At 35.2% G+C, this 17,649-nt stretch overlaps 2 protein-coding genes across 5 annotated transcripts in view; both read right to left on the bottom strand.

The window, feature by feature from the left end:
- The window catches only part of parvg (parvin, gamma), a 33,344-nt gene extending 20,419 nt beyond the window's left edge, over positions 1-12,925 (bottom strand). Inside the window, exons 1-6 of one of the 2 annotated variants that reach the window (XM_030137191.1) lie at positions 12,849-12,909; positions 12,683-12,762; positions 11,918-12,016; positions 8,098-8,162; positions 4,760-4,862; positions 4,431-4,574 (exon numbers count right to left, since the gene is read on the bottom strand). In XM_030137191.1, the coding sequence (XP_029993051.1) occupies positions 4,431-4,574; positions 4,760-4,862; positions 8,098-8,162; positions 11,918-11,981 (376 nt within the window). In that variant the 5' untranslated portion in view covers positions 11,982-12,016; positions 12,683-12,762; positions 12,849-12,909. Of the gene's footprint in view, positions 1-4,430; positions 4,575-4,759; positions 4,863-8,097; positions 8,163-11,917; positions 12,017-12,682 lie in introns of both variants that reach the window. The other variant, XM_030137190.1, reaches the window with a different exon arrangement.
- Positions 12,926-16,256: 3,331 nt separating this feature from the next.
- parvb (parvin, beta) overlaps positions 16,257-17,649 on the bottom strand; it is a 41,648-nt gene continuing 40,255 nt past the window's right edge. For all 3 annotated transcript variants that reach the window (XM_030137187.1, XM_030137189.1, XM_030137188.1), the window contains exon 13: positions 16,257-17,046. In XM_030137187.1, the coding sequence (XP_029993047.1) occupies positions 16,970-17,046 (77 nt within the window). In that variant the 3' untranslated portion in view covers positions 16,257-16,969. The remainder of the gene's footprint in view (positions 17,047-17,649) is intronic.

The following is a 17,649-nucleotide window of genomic DNA, read 5'->3' as shown; positions in this document are numbered from 1 at the left end:
TCCATGGCCATCAGATATGGATGTTCAGTAGTTCTGTAGTGAATATAGAAACACCATCATCTTCTACAACATTGATTCACCAGTAAAACCCATGAAGTTTAATAAGTGACAGTGGGTGGACACCAGGGGTGTGTATTGGCAAGAATCTGGCGATACGATACAAATCACAATACTAGGATCACGATACAATATATCACAATATATCATGATACTGTTAAAAGGCAATTTTTTGTTTGTTTCTTTTTTTAAATGATTATTTCCTTGAAGAATTGAATTACACCAGAAATATGCACAAATACTAAACACATTTTTATTGATCACAACAAGATCAAATGCTATATCACAAAATGTTCCTGTGTTAAAACTTAAATTATATTTTACAGACATTACAGTTTAAGATCCTGTTCAAATGTTCATATTCTATTACTTTACAACTAACATCATAACATTATTTTTGTGCAATCCCAACAAAGGAACTAACATTATTTATTAAAAGAGTGTTAATAAGAAATATAAAATATAAACAAAAACAAAAACAAAATGAACCTCCACAATACCTGCATTTGAATAAATACCTAAAAATATTGATACAGTACTTTTTAATATTGGCACAGTATTGTGAAATGAAATATCGTGATATATTGCAGAACCGATATTTTCTTACACTCATAGTGGACACATTTGATTTATGTTCACTTATTGATGTATCTTTGCTGAAAAAGTCACTTTTTCTTCCATTTTCTCTGTTTTGTGATATAATAACCCTCAACTTTAATCTAAGCCTTTATGATCAGTGAATTAAATATTGGAAAATTCATGATTTACACTGGAAAGACGCAAAATGCAGAGGATAATATTATAATAAATGGTGATAAATTACTTAAGAAAGGTTAAACAGAGAGGAAAAATTCATTTGGGAACTGACACAAAAGTAGCACTGGTTCTTAGTTGGTTAAGCCAGTGCTTACAGAATTATTTTAAAATGTAATACCCTGAAGAATGGATCAATATCGTACAGGACATTTACATTCTGGAGAAGTTGACGTTTTGTTTTAAGGGTCAAAGGGTCACTATTTGGTCAAAATGGACAAACTATGTTAAACCTGTAATTGATGTGAATTGAATACATTGGTCATGTGATAACATTTATATAATACACATTTTTGTTTAGGTTAATGCAAATATACACACCTTATTGTGTCTTAACGTGTTGATGAAGAAGTGGAGCAAGCCCTCTCCTCTCGCCCACTTTTTTTTTTATTTTTTACCTTTTTTTTTTTTTTATTTTGTTCTATATTCTACTAAAAAACTGGGAGTAGCATCTTCATTCAATTCAATGTATGGCTACTGAAATGCACCCAAAAGGGAAGTTTTGTATGACCTGCTTTTCCAAATAAAGAAAGAATGAAAAAAAAAAGTAATACCACTACTGGCCACTGGTGCTGACTCCAAAAAGCCCTACATCCTATTGCATTATATTGAACATCTCTCTAATAACACTTAGTCAGTCTCTTTTTTTTTTCATAATTCACTTTATTTGAACTGTTTAATGACTGACTCTATGATCCATCTTTAATTTTTTCCTCTGTTAATAAGATCTCAGGATGAATAGAAAGCTTGGATATCTGCCATGTGGAGCTGCTATCTATTTAATGAAACACATTTTTTTTCCCTTGATGGACAGCTCAAGTGTACTTGTGGTTAATAGAGTGCAGCAATAAAACCATAAAATGACTGTGTTGAACAATACTGGAAGGAGTTTACCAGTTCATAGTGTCAGTAAGCTAACATTTGGCATCAGCTCACTTCTCACATCCTTGAGGCGCTTCTCTTTTTGTCACTTCCAGCTCAAAAAAGCCAAAAATACTGGTTTCAAAATAGCAGATCAGAAAGAAATGGGTAACGTTATGTTTCTGTTCACTAATTATGGGAGAGCAAACTTGAGTAAGTTTAGTTTTTAACTCTCTAACTCTAGCAGCAAAACTATTGGTTGAATTCATACCAAACTGGGTTCATAGATTGCCAGTGACCCAGAATAGATGTCATTACATTTTCGGAAAAGTAGGTCAAAGTTAAAATTTTTTATGAATTTTTTTAAATCTTTTTTTTCCCCCATTTACTTATAATGGGTGAAATTCCACGTCTGTAGCAGCAAAACTATTGGTTGAATTCATACCATATTGGGTTTATAGATTGCCAGTGACCCAGTTGTTATTATATTTTGGGAAAAGTAGGTTGTTTACATGTAATTTTTTTTTACATGTTTTTTCCCCCATTTAATTAGGCGAAATTTCAAATCTCTGTAAAAACATCAATTTTGTTTCAATTTACTTAAAACTTGGCACATATACAGAGGCAATTGATATGCTGATATCACCGCATGCATAGGGGTCATTCCGATCCATGATCCCCTCAGAAAATTCTGAAAAAATTCACACTTGTTCACCTCCCAGATAAACAAACAGATCCAAAATTTTAATGTCACATCTGTAATAGTTTAGGAGATACAGCCCTTTGAAAATTTATGCTTTTTGGTTTTTTTTTTTTTTTTTTTTTGCAAATTTGCTTTTCAGCCAACTTTGAGGAGCTATATGTCCTTGGGTATTCAAGCCACACTGCTGAAACTTACTGTCTGGGGTGAAATCCCCCTGAAAAGACCATATTTTGCATCAAAATAATTGTAGATGCCTTCATGTTTGGTCCATGAGGCCTTGAAATCAGGCAAAAAGGCTAATTCTTCTAAATGTCCTCTCTCTTCAGGCTTGCACTGTGCCAGAATGGATAAATGTAGAGACCTAATTTTTTTTTGCATGGATTCTTATGGTCAAGATGCAACAATATACTGCAAAAAGACTACATCTCAATGAAAAGCGTTGCTGTGAGGCAATGAATAAAATGGGTCAGTTTCAATTTTTCACAAAAATACTCTTTATTTGAGCACCCAAATTACCATGTGGCCAGTTAATGAAAATTTTGAAATGTTTACCATGTCTTCATATATGTTTCAAGATGTTGAGCGCAAAATTTTAGCTTTGGGATAGAACTGGTTCTATTTTTAATATTTTTTTTACTGCATGACTATATTTTCTTCAAACTGTATACAAACGTAGGTGTAAAAGGCATTTTTAACAGTATAATGGCATTGATTATTGCACAAGTTATGATAATACTGGAGATATTTGAACTAGGGTGTGGAACTGCATGATGGTTCAGAGAGAATAATTATAGATTTCCCAGAACTGGCTCAGGTTGATGCCTGTAGTAGAGACTTCTCGGAAATAGGATGGAGCTGGTCAGTTGACCCAATTTCACCAGGGTCAATGACATAAATGTAGCTAAGATTTCCCAGAATCACCAATTTTCAGAAAGCCTGTTTGTCTTGATAATGTCTTTCTGTGACATTCATCCTTTAAGATCAATCCAACAACACATTTTTCCTCCATGATGAATAAGTTTGTTCAGGATTATGAATAGAATTCCCAAAATTAGGCTGGCCAGCATCATAAAAATTCTTGGAAATCTTAGCTACATTTACAATTATTTTTGATGCAACATATGGTCTTTTCAGGGGAATTCACCCCAGACAGTAAGTTTCAGCAGTGTGGCTTGAATACCTAAAGACATATAGCTCCTCAAAGTTGGCTGAAAAGCAAATTTGCAAAATTAAAAAAAAAAAAAAAAAGCATTAATTTTCTAAGGGCTGTATCTCCTAAACTATTACAGATATCACATTAAAATTTTGGATGTGTTCGTTTATCTGGTAGGTGAACAAGTGTGAATTTTTTCAGAATTTTCTGAGAGGGTCATGTGGGGACCATTGGTTGAACTGCCATAGACATGATGACATCAGCTGGATCGACACAAAAATAAGATACAGTATGTGTGAGGGGCGGGGTTTGTTGTGCCTGGCACCACTTGTTGAAAAGGATTTCTTCTTCACTCTAAATCTTCTACAAATGTAGGTGAAAATGTTGTAACCCAGGCAGCACCCAAGCCCTCAGAAAACTCTGACATGATCAAAAATTAAGTTTATAACTCAGATGTCAACTGTAAACGTAAAAAAAAAGTTATTTGAATATTTAGTAAGACAAAAAAAATCAAGCTTAAAACAGAATAAATGAGATTATAAATTGTCACTGTTACTCTACCTGATAGCAGGTAGTAGGGAATGATAAATGAGTAGTCTTTAGTGAAGTATAAAACATTTCCTACATCCTCATATTCAGTGGTATTTTAGTTCGACGGTGCTGACATTTATTAAAACCCCATAATGTCAGAAAATCTGCACCATAATCCCTCACAGTTGGTGTAAACTAACATAGCACCATGAGTGAGCACCAAATCCTGTTGTAATTCCAAACCGGTGCCAGAACAACATTTGTTCACTTGTTGCTTCCTCGTCAAAGCCCAGTCATCTGCATGTGACTCACGCTTGACGTTCCACTTGATCCGGCTGCTGTCCTGCAGGCCCAGCCTCTTGTCCAGCTCATCCAGGACCACTTCCAGCTTGTGGATCTGAGCGGTGGCGGTCAGAGCAATCTCCTCCACAGACAAGTGCACCCCGGCCAACCTGGCTGTGGAAATCAGGAAAGGTTACTGGAAAGGACTTGAGAGATAACATTAGTCAGTTTCCAACTTATTATCCTCTGATTGAAATGATGATTAAAAGGAGGCTTGGCCATGATGTATGAAAAATGAAACGTGACAGCAAGGACATACAAAAGTGTCGTTGTGTGTTTGTGTGTTAATCCAAACTCACACAGCAGGTGATGAAGCACCAATCCATCGTACAGATCCTCCTCCAAACTCTGAACCACTATGTGCTCTGTTTTCAAAGTCCTATTGATCCATTCAACAAGTGCCTACAAAAACACAATTTATCACACAGTCAAATATATCGAATACCTTCATCTTCTTGAACAGATTTTTCAATCATTAATGCAGCTGATGAAAGACAGTATGAAACCCAGCTTTTCTAATCTTCAATTATTTTTTTGGGGAGTAGAAATTTATCCCTCTAGAGGGCAGTCATAGAAATACTTTTTTTTAACCTTAGTGTGTTATTGGAGGACCGAACAAGACTGTATTACTTTAGTGAACGTTTTACTTTTTTTTTATTATGTACAAAATCAAGGTCAATGAAGTTACCATATTTGGTTCCTTACCTGTAAGTGGCAAAAAAAAAAATAGTGTTGTCAAACGAATAGAATTTTTTTATCAGATTTATCACAAGTAAATGTCATTCATTTTTTATCTATATTAATTGCATTTCATTTTGCATGAGTAAACAGACTCAAGAAAGAAGGGAATATATATATATATATATATATATATATATATATATATATACACAGGGTGGGGAAGCAAAATTTACAATGAACATTTAGTTGTTTTTTCTCAGCAGGCATTACGTCCATTGTTTTGAAACCAAACATATATTGATGTCATAATCATACCTAACACTATTATCCATACCTTTTCAGAAACTTTTGCCCATATGAGTAATCAGGAAAGCAAACGTCAAAGAGTGTGTGATTTGCTGAATGCACTCGTCACACCAAAGGAGATTTCAAAAATAGTTGGAGTGTCCATAAAGACTGTTTATAATGGAAAGAAGAGAATGACTATGAGCAAAACTATTACGAGAAAGTCTGGAAGATACTATTAAAGAAGAATGGGAGAAGTTGTCACCCGAATATTTGAGGAACACTTGCGCAACTTTCAGGAAGCGTGTGAAGGCAGTTATTGAGAAAGAAGGAGGACACATAGAATAAAAACATCTTCTATTATGTAAATTTTCTTGTGGCAAATAAATTCTCATGACTTTCAATAAACTAATTGGTCATACACTGTCTTTCAATCCCTGCCTCAAAATATTGTAAATTTTGCTCCCCCACCCTGTATATATATATATATATATATATATATATATATATATATATATATATATATATATATATATATATATATATATATATATACACACACACACACACACACACTTATGTGTTTATTAAACACCTTCAACAGTTTCAACAAAACAATTTGAAACTACTTAACAACTTTTTCTCTTTTCTAAAACAAACATTTATCCACATTAACCCTTAAACACCCAAACATCCACCAGGAACCAAGAGCATCTTCTGATCAAAAATGTTTAATACCTGTTGATCCACTAATCCTATCAATGCATGTAAATAATTGGTGTAAAATCCAGTTATTCATCTTTTCATGGTCATCAGATATGACCCATTTGGACATTCTCGTATTTTTAAAGGCTAATAATGATCATTTTCAATGTCAAAAAGATGAAAAAAAGACACTATTGTTAATTACCTATTTCTTTTACGTTCTTAGGAGCTAGATCACTGTTGAACATCTAAATCCAAGAAAACACATTAACCAAACAGCCACCGACGACCAAAACCATCTAATAATGTAAAATGTTTAATATCTGTTGATCCATTAATCCTATCAATACATGTAATAATTGGTGTAAAATACAGTTATTCATCTTTTCATGGTCATCAGATATGACCCATTTGGACGTTCAGAGGCTCCACAGTGAACATGGAAACACCGTCATCTTCTACACTGATTCACCAGTAAAACCCATGGAGTTGGATCAATGACAGTGGATGGACACACTGGGTTTAATGTTCAGTTAATGAGAAATTTTACTGAAAAAGTCACTTTTTCTTTCGTTTTCTCTGTTTTGATATAATAACCCTTGAATTAACTCTGAGTTTTCATGAACATCTACATCAAATATAAAAAATTTAATAGAGAAAATACATGATTTAAAGTGAAAACTGCAAAATGCAGAGGATAATATTATAATAAATGGCGATAAATCACTCACAAAAGGTTAAATAAAGAGAAAAAATCAGTTGTGAACTGCCACAGAAGTAGCACTGGGTCTTTATGGATTAAGTGCTTCAGTGAAAAGAAAACTCCTTCCTGCAGAATGTGCATAATACTTTATGTCAGTCAAGTTCCCATCCAGAGGGCCAACGTGCTGTTTAGTGTCTTCCATCTTTATGGGTTGGTTCTGCTGCATGTCACTACTGGATCAACTGCCCATTCTGCACATGTACGACAGTAACTCTATTTTGACAAACTTCCCGAAATGCGTTGCCAGAGACGTTCAGAGTCATTCTGGGTTAATTGCATACATTTTTTTTAATCAGATTAATCATGATGATGGATTAATCCATGTTATTGCATTAATTTTGACAGCGCTAAAATACATTTTAAAAAATACAAATATATATAAAAATACAAGAAAAACACATGTAAGGTGAAAGGAACATGTATTTTACAACATTAGAATGTCATCTTGTAGAACATTACACCAACATAAGTGCTGTTCCAGACTCCTGTCAACACACACATTATCCCTTTGAACATCATTCCTTACATTAGTACCATTACTTCATGGTACCTAAAAAAGCAAGTACACTCACTGTTCATGCAGAGCTGGACCTTACAGACCTTACAGACCCTGTAGACCACATTGGACCTGAGATTGTTGCCTCACTGTCCTCACTGTAACTGTTGCTGTCCCTGTCTTAATGATGTATGTGGAAATGACCAAAATAAACCCAATAAAGGGTTAAAGTGATGACAAATACAAAGTGCATCCCGACAAAAAAATGAAATATGTCCCATTTGTTTTTCTCCCAGTTCTACATTAGAGGGTTTATCAAGAGACACTCATTCATTTTTGCCACTTATGTGAAGCACCTTCGCTATCATCTTTTCCAATCTAAACTTAAAGTCTGATCCAGCAGGCTGTCACCTCCTCACCACGGCGCTCTGATCTGTCTCCTATCACCTCAGATAATTATGTTCATTAAAATTTCACTGATCCTGCCACCTCCTCTCTCCCAGAATCAGATATTATTCATGCTCTTCTTGGCACACATACATGCAGGCTCTGTAATGTATTTCCTGTGTAGCATTTACTCCGTTCCACTCAGGATACAAAGGGAGCGTTGGATCTGTAGTAGTCCAACACAGCTTTGATGTTACATTAAAGGCTGAATGAGACTCAGATGAATGTCTATCCATGGTTAAACAGAATAAATCTCTCACCTCCTTTAGCTTTTCAAGTTTCGGGTCTTTTAAAGACGTTGGCTGAATCAGCTTCCTCTTCTCCCCTGTGTGAAGAGAACAAAACCTCCATTAGTCAGATAATATTCCTTTAATTTTAGCTCCATTATTGCTTGGGTGTGTTAATACAATGTGATACAAGTGATTAAATAATGGAAATGGTGAAATCCACAGTTATTCATATAATTCTAACACTTTTTCTTTGAAATGTATCAGTAAAGAACAAAGCCGAACAGACAACAGATTGCTATTTGGTTCGATTCCTTGTACATTTTCCATTCTGCACATATTTAATGGGAATTCCCATCTTCTGCACAAGTTCTTGTTTTTGCTGTATTTTTGTACAATTTGTTATAAGCCTTGACATAAAGTAAATATATAGATCAGCTACCCTAACATGAGAGTTTGCACCCAAGGGGCTACTGCGCAAAAAATAATATAAAAAATAAATAATCTGGGAGAAGGGAAGGTCTGGTCTTTCCAAGAAAATAATGATCTGATTTCTATTTCATATATTCAGACACTTTGGAAAGATCAGCCTAAACACAATGCATTGATTAATTAGTTTTTAGTTGTTATTTTTTATTTATGAAAATTATTTGTGCTGTTGAATATGACACCTCTTAGTCACTCTCATCTACACTGATGTCACTTTTCTCATTTAGTTCACTCAAATATGTTAAGTGGTATGAATTCCTATGACCACAAAGACAACATTCACGATGCAAATTATTTTAAAGAATATAAAAAATAAAGTAACAGATGAAAGAAACCTGCCACTATAGTAAGAATCTGTATTTTTAGACAGAATGCATAAGGAGCATCACATCGATCCACTGTCAGTTAACCCTGTAAAACCTGAACCATTAAATCAATGACAGAAAATTCCGGTTCTTTGAAACTGGAGCCTTTATTGGTCCTTCTGAACAACCAAAAACCTTTTTTTTTTTTTTTTTTTTTAATATCAAGTTTCATGTATGAGCTTCAATTTTGTATCATATTTCATACATTGGGTCACAATACTGAAATATTACTATTTTTGAAGAAACAAAAACATAATATAACACAAACATGTTTAACAAATTGGTAATTCCTTTTCAAAATTGGCAAACTTCTGCCTCCTTCGTCATTAATGACAATCTTGTAGTGTCACTGGAAAGGCCTCTGGTGAATGAATTCTTCCTTCCTGGTGGATTATCCATGTATTGCATGTATCTAATTGTATACATTAGGTTTTACAAGAAAAAAAATATCACACTGATCATGTAGAGGGCTTCCAAACTCATGTGCTAAATATGATATGTTTGGTGTTATAGGGTTAACAACACTTTATGTCTGAAAAGGAGTAGGAAGAAGCTGGGTTTATATTGTCCAACTTCAATTTTACACAATCAGCTCATGTATACAGTCTGTAACACAGAAGAGGTCAGTCATGAAAAAACAGAACAAATGATTACATACCATCAATAACTATTACTGTTGTACTCCAGCTCATTATTACTATGTCTCTGGAAAATAAGGTTTTTTTTAGATCTTCTTAAATTTTGTCCTGTTTTCACACTGTTTGATATGTGGTTCCATTCTACTACACAAAACCACAACATAACATGAAATGCACATCTTTTTAACATTTGTTCTGGTGAAATATCATTACATATTTAGTTTCAGTCTGTAGTCATAATCGCCCTCTCTATCTGTGAATAATTTCTGTACATTTTCAATATATTTTTCAAGAAAAAAATATCACACTGATCATGTAGAGGGCTTCAAAACTCATGTATCAAATATGATACGTTTGGTGTTATAGGGTTAAAGCTCACATTGAGTAAAAGTTCAATATAACCTATAGCAGATAATGGTAGCTGTTATTGTTAACACTATCACGACTGTGAATCATCATTAGGCAATACTTTCATCTTTCTGTCCTTCACACTGATCAGTAATTTTAACTACCTGATCATTTTCATCATCTTTTGATGACTGGTCTACCACTATCATAAATCTCCCCTTTCTACGTATCAAACTGAATTCAGTGTTTTGCTACTTACAGTTTATTCATACAGGTCTCCTCTGTAAAACTTAGTGTCACCACTGAGAACAACTCAAACACTCAAGTTGATTGAAAATGTATTAAAGCTGATTCTCAAATCAAACAAAGAACTTACAGTTTGGAGTCAAAAAAATCTGCATAAACATGTAAGATTTCAAAAATATTTTAAAATATTTTAAAAGATTGCCATGGAGTAATAAAGGCATTTTATTTTTACACAAATCCTACGGTAGCAGGGAAGGACAGGATTAAAGTTATCACAAGGGGTGCATTTTTTTTTAGAGAGAATACATTAATTTAAATACTAAGGTTGATATTTAGGTTTGTGTTTGTAGATGTGTTTAAGTGAGGTGGATGTTTGTTTCAGGCTTGTAAACTAGTCCGTACTGGATTCACCTGTGGATGAGAGGGTGGTGGAGTGGGCCAGGCCTATTTAAAGGGGGTCTACAGACTTGTAAATGTTCTTCACTTTTTCCTGATGTCTCTGAAGGAGGGAGATGCTGCCTGTTTGCTGTGTTTTTTTTGTTGGTGCGTAAAAAATAAAAGTTAAGTATTTTTTCAACTCCTAATGGCTTTTGTTTGACTCGGGCGCTGTGGCTTTCCTGGTTAAAGTAAGAAGACCAACAAATCTTACACCTACGGTGTCCCTTGGAATTTTTTTTTTTTTTTTTTTTAATCTTGCATGTTTATGTAGATTTTTTTGACTCCAAATAGTAAGATACACCATAAGTTTCCAAAGAGCACCTGTGGATAATCACCAAGAAGACCCAGCAGCACTTCCACTTTGCTGGTTTAAAGAACTTACAATATTTCAACATATGTATTGTAGGAAAATGCTGAAGTGTTTATTTGCACCATTCATCCTGCTATTTGTATCATATTTACAACCACAAAATCTTGTTTTGCATTCGATAAGAGTACGTTGTAAGTCTCTATTCATTCAATTTTTAGTTGCAATTAAAAATAAAAAATACAAATAGAGCCTTTCCCCATAAAAGCCACGTGTTGAAAAACTGTTCTGCCAAATTGTAAAAGCATACAGTAGTAGGCCTATGCAACAGCAGTAAATAACATGGTTGGTTATGGAGACCCTGGTGCAAATAGCATCTGCCCCTGGTGGTTAGGTGTAAATAACTAAATGGGTTATTTCACCCCAGGTGTAAACAGCATTTTTCACTACAGACACCTGGTGGAAATAGCATCTACTATAAAGATAAGTACTAAATTATGACATATTACAATTTAGACTGTAATGTGAACAAGACCACAGAGAGACTATAGACAGACAGAGCCAAAATAGAGCATTTAAAAGAAATGAATGAATAAATACTGATGCAGATAATCCTAAAAATGTCTGTTCCTATTACTAAACCTTTCAGCAACAGACTACTGCAATGTGGGCAAAGAATCTTGAGCTTTAAGAAAATACGACAGACTTGCAATTTCAACCTGCTATAAGGAAAAGGAGGTATATGAGATGATGTTGGAGTGATGTACATTAAAACAGTAATAAAATATAAAAATACAGTAGAGTATGCCAGCACCACTAGTTTGAAGGGCGGATGAAGTATGATGCCTCTGGTTAGTATATTTCTGCAACAGACTGTCATAGTATTTTAATTTGATGAGGATGTTTTTTCGAATACGTGCTTCTTTTAAATTCTCTTTAATGTACCGTACATATCAAGACTGACTGAGTGAAACTGATTTATTTATAGAAGAATATATAACAACTACAGCAAGCACACATACCCTGGAAAGACTCAATATCCAGAGTCTCCTCCTCTTTTTGCCACTCAAAGATCTCAGGCTCCATCGCTCCTCAAGATATTCTCCTGTTGGAAAGAAAACCTGCAGAAAAGGCAACTGAGTTTCACCATCTGCATTCACATATAAACAGAGAGACATGAAGAAACACTTCTACATCAGAAAGTCATTATTTTTAAGGCCGGTGAAAAACTCTCGGTCTGGCCAGAAGTAGAAGAAGATACTGAGGGCAACTTTTAGCTGTTCTTGTACGATAAAACTCTAAAAATTTTGCGCTTTGGGTGACTACAATGCATTTCTAGAGTGTGGTTTAAAAAGGTTTTTCATGTCTGAGTGTGTTAGAAGTTTCTCAAAATACAGAATTCAACTGAACCGGTCAAAACCTTGTCAAAATGTAAAAGGAAGTTGTTTTGTTGCCTCACTTCCTTTTCTGTTTTCAGCAGCACATTCAGCACACCACAGATCAAGACACCCCAAGTTCCCCCCAGATTTGCGGGGCTGCACCTCTGAACATTTTGAATCAAATGGTTTGAGACAAAGCACAGCAAACATAAAGTAACACATTCTGACAAAACAGATGTGACCTGGAGCGTGTCAAGCTGTTGTTTCCTGGAACCTGAGAAGCAAAAATCCTCGGTGCGCAACTTTTGTTTCCCCTGTGTGTTTTATGTGTATGTGGCTTCCTTTTCCTGAGGTTGACAGTAACTTTCAAACAAGGTCATAAACAAAAGTCTTTTGGAATAAACTTACCTTCAACGCTCGGAGTGTGACTCGACAGAATCGGGTGACTTCTGCTGAATTGAGTTCCTTAACTGATGTCAACTGCGGAACTGTCAAAACAGCGATATAAGAAATGGAGGGCTGCACTCAATGCAGATAGAGTTCTTGTGAATTCTATCAACACAAAAGGTCTTACTGTGCTCAATTTCAAACTGCTGCTTTAAAAGAAAATAACATGTCACAGGACCGAAAGGGAAGATAAGCACAAATGAGAGGATGTGCCAGAGTAGAAGGTAGCACTTCCTCTTTTTGATATGTTTTTTTTTTTTTTCTTTATCAGACATGGCAGAGCGTTTTCTGATAAGGGCGTTTATATTCTGTATCACACACCACATTTGGAACTTTAATAGTAAGAGTGTCTAAGGAAAGGCAGACACCAGGGAGGACTCATGGGTACAAATGTATTGTTTAGAAAACCACACTTCAGGAAGGCAGAGAGAACGTGACGCTCAAAGGCTTGAACCACTCAGTCTCGACTCACACATTTCCATCTGTGATCAGTCGGATCAATTTGTTGTCATCTGGTCTCCAGCCTTCTCAAATTTCTAACAAACACACACAAAAAAGACAGACATAAAGGAAGGGAGAACCAAAATAACAATCTCTGTAAGTGCACCGGTCTTGTTGAAGAAAAGAAAAAGGACCACCCATCAGCAACACGAAGGGGCAATTTAGGGGATGTGGAAGGTTACCATAGCAACAAGACAAGAAAATAAAGGTCTAAAATAAACCCATAATTCCTTTAGCCAAACCCAAATTGCAAGAATTGGCTGTTCCAAAGCCAATTTCACTCAAAGGCCAAAGCAAATTTAACCTATCACACAAAAAAAGAAATAAAATGAAATTCTCATTCTCTTTGATACCAGGCATTTATTTCTTGATAGGCTGATAAAGAAACACACTGGGGTGAACCGTCTAGTGTAAGCAGAGTCTAGATTGACTCATTCAGTCCTTCAATAATTCAACCCGGCTCTCCAATGCATGAGTAGCCATGCACTGTACATCTTAGCAGGTGTCCAGGTTGCACTGAAGGACCGGCTCTGCTTCAGGAGAACAACGAGAGATCCAGGCCTCCTCAGGGACTCGTCTGAATGACTGGTCAATATGAGGCTACTCCAAATCAGCCTCTCCTGGGGCTGTGAGAGCACACTGCATGCACTTAAGGCAGGAGGAAACAGCATCAGCCTTTAAGTAGGGCTTGAGATGTGGTGTGCATAGGTCAGAGGAAAAAGGAACAGTTCATAGCTGTCAAGAGGAGAGGCTTTAGCAAAATATATGTGTAGCGCTGGACTAAGAATATACAAAGGATTTTCAGGCACAACATATAGCACAGCAAGAGTTTTAAGGCAATAAGTTCGTAATTTGAGGAATACAGCTCCTTGGTTGCTGCTTCAGAGTTGTATAAGAAGATCGATACCACTGTGAAATGTTGCATTAAATATTAACCCATAAAGACCTGGTCATACTTTAGTGGCTATTCCAAAATGAATTTCTCTATTTTTAACCTTTCTTAACGGATTACTTACCATTTATTCCAATATTAAGCTCTGTATTTAACATTTTTAAGTATAAATCAGATATTGCCCTATATTTAATGAACTAATCATGTAGATGTTCATAAAGGCTCACATTAAAGTTGAGGGAATTTAAAAAACTGAAGTAAAATTTAGTAAAATATATAATTAACTGAACATTAAACAAGTGTCTCCATCCACTGTCATTGATCAAATTCCATGGGTTTTACTGGTGAATCAATGCTGTAGATCACAGGTGTCAAACATGCGGCCCGGGGGCCAAATCAGGCCCGCCAAAGGGTCCAGTCCGGCCCTAGGGATGAATTTGTGAAATGCAAAAATTACACTTAAGATATTAACGATCATTTTAGTTCAGGCTCCACATTCAGACCAATTCAATCTCAAATGGGTCAGATCAGTAAAATACTACCCAATAACCTATAAATACTCATAACTTCACATTTTTCTCTTTGTAAATGTAAATATTTGCATGTATTTAGAATTTTGCAAAAAATGTAAACAACCTGAAATGTCTTAAGAGAAGTGCAATTTTAACAATATTCCACCTGATAATAAATGTTTTGTGTATTTGTAGACCTACTGTGATCTGTAAGTTATATATAATGTACATTTGTAAATGATCAACTGAAGCATGATACTGTTAAAATTACAATTATTTCTTCAGTTTGTTCATATTATTCACAATGTTTGAAAAGATTGTTTGTAGATGTAAACATTTTCATAATGTAACTTTACTTTTTTCACTGTAGAACATAGAGGAAAGTTTGGAGTTGACATTATTTCTACATTATTATGTTATTATTTTAGTGGTTTGGCCCACTTCAGATCAAATTTAGCTGAATGTGGCCAATGAACTAAAATGAGTTTGACACCCCTGTTGTAGATGATGACGGTGTTTCCACAGTAACTACTCTGAACGTCCAAATGAGTCATATGTGATGACCATGAAAAGATGACAAACTGTATTTTACACCAATTATTTACCTGGATTGATAGATTTAGTGGGTCAACAGTTATTAAACATTTTAGATCAGTAGATGATTTTGGTCATCAGTGGATGAATGGGTCTTTATGGGTTAATCTAAATATGATTAATATAGATGAGCACAATGTGTAACAAAAACCACATATACTAGCACCGCAAAGTCTAATAATAAATATGTAAAATCTCATTTGTCAAGTAAAATTAATGCAAAGCATAGACTGTATATACACATGGATGCTACAATGTTGTTTCCAGACATTGTGTACAAATGAAGACAAAATCCTGGCTCATACGATGCAATCTGAGGTCAGAATCTGCCATTGGTTTACAGCGGCGTGTCCCACTGATTCAGGACCATATTTGATTTAGAACATCAAAGAACTATTAACAAACTGATCAGAAAGACATTGATTTGAACACAAATCAATCAGAAATAAACACAATATGTATCAGGGATGTGGAAAAAAAATCTTACATTGCATGTTTTGTGATAAATTAATGTAGTAATTATTAAGAGGTGATAAAATTATAAAACTAGTAGTACTAAAAATATTTCAGTCAAGGTAGATTTTGGTAGATGAGTACATGTTTGGTACATATTCAGAGAATAGGGGTCAAGGATTAATCCACATTAATTATTTTTGTTAAGTTGGTCAAAAAAAGTCCCCGCCTTGATTTAACTATGTTTCAGCTGGAATAAGTTCTTTAACCCTTTAACTGATGCAATCAGTAGGTTCTTATTTCTTAAACAGCCATCAGTCTGATAGAGAGCATAAAGATTCAACTGTGTTTCAATGGGAAAAGGTCATGCGGTCAAATGAGTCCAGACTGACGCTGTTTCAGACCAACTGGTGCATCAGATTGAGAAGAGAGGTGGATGAAGTGATTACCCATCATGCTTAGTGCCTACAGTACAAGCCTGTGGGGGCAGTGTTATGATCTGGAGTGGCTGTAGTTGGTTCAAGAACATTATGAGTCCAGAAAAACACCATACTGAAAAACACCATACTGTAATACATACATATTGGCCATACTGTGTATACAAAAACATAAACTTTGATTCACTTGGCTCACAATGTAACTGCTCACTTCACCTGGTTGGAAATAAATAGTCCATTTCCTCATGTAAAACAACTAACAGTTATTTTTATACTTCAGAATGGATTTCTAAGCCATTTTCAGGTGAGAGAAATAAGATAAGCTGGATCTTCTTTACCTTCGGACATAGCCTGAGTAGCTGTTTCCCCATTTCCTGTTGTTAAGCTAAGCTTGTCTGTTGCTCTTTTGCATCCTAATGAATCAACAGAAACAACAGAGGTGTCTCTGGGCCTAAAGCAAACGCTCCAAATCTCAAACTATTTTTGTAAATAATCATCTGAGACTAATGAGTTGAATTTCAAACATACAGTACATCCATTTTTTTTTTTTCCTGTTTTAGCATTCTGCCCTCATACATTTTTCCCGTGACAATTGTGTATTCAAATGCGGACTGAAAGGTTGCAGGGTTTCCTGGGTTGCAGTTAACATTCAAGGGAGGACTAAATAAATACTGACATTTGGGGAAGATTAAATACTAACATTCGGAGCCTTTTTCGGGCTACTCCCCCTGGGTCTTTTTAAGTCCCACATAATAATGACTTTCAGTCCCAGTTGGTGAGCTCCGGTGTCCCGACGGCACTGCACCGGCACAGGGCAGCGTTTGGTGAATTACCAGGGGGGAGGGGGAACTGGAGGAGGTCACTCAGTGTTTTTGTAGTTGGTGAACAGGTTGTACAGGACTCTGAGGGTGGACTTCAGGTTCAGGTTAACAACATCTGCAGGGCAAAACAAGACATAATAGAGATCAGCAAAGGTGACCAGTGGGTTTTCAAACTTATTCCACTGAGACCTAAAGGAAAAGTACAGCATCTCCCTGGAACCCAGCCTCATAAAAATACACAAATACATGAATCATAAATTGCCATAATATCAATGTTTTTTGACTCCACTGTCAAAACAAGACTCAATGTATGCACTTTTCTGCATCTGCACTATATGAAGGAAGACTGTTTCCACACCAAAGCTTAAAAAAAATATATTTCCAGATTAAAGTCTTAATATTTCAAGAAAAAAAATCACAACTTTATCAGAATTAACTCATAAAGGTGAGGAAATATCAGAGCAACAGATGTAAGGGATCTGCTTAAATTATACTTTTATAAAGGTTTCACAAATAACGAGATATTCAGTTTTTAGACTTAGGAGGAGAGAAAAAATAGAAAGATGTTCACAGCTGAACTTCTGCTGTTCAAAGATTCAAAGATTTTTTTTTTCATCTGAGTTTCTCAATTACCTTGTTAAATGCCATGCATTAAAAAAAGAGGTAAAAATAGAATAAGAATAAATAAGCGGTATAAAGAATACACTATAGCAGAATT

This window comes from Sphaeramia orbicularis, chromosome 6 (genome assembly GCF_902148855.1).
Source record: "Sphaeramia orbicularis chromosome 6, fSphaOr1.1, whole genome shotgun sequence".
In the NCBI taxonomy this organism is placed as follows: domain Eukaryota; kingdom Metazoa; phylum Chordata; class Actinopteri; order Kurtiformes; family Apogonidae; genus Sphaeramia; species Sphaeramia orbicularis.
Note: the sequence above shows the minus strand (reverse complement) of the source record. Positions and strands in the feature narration are given on the sequence as shown.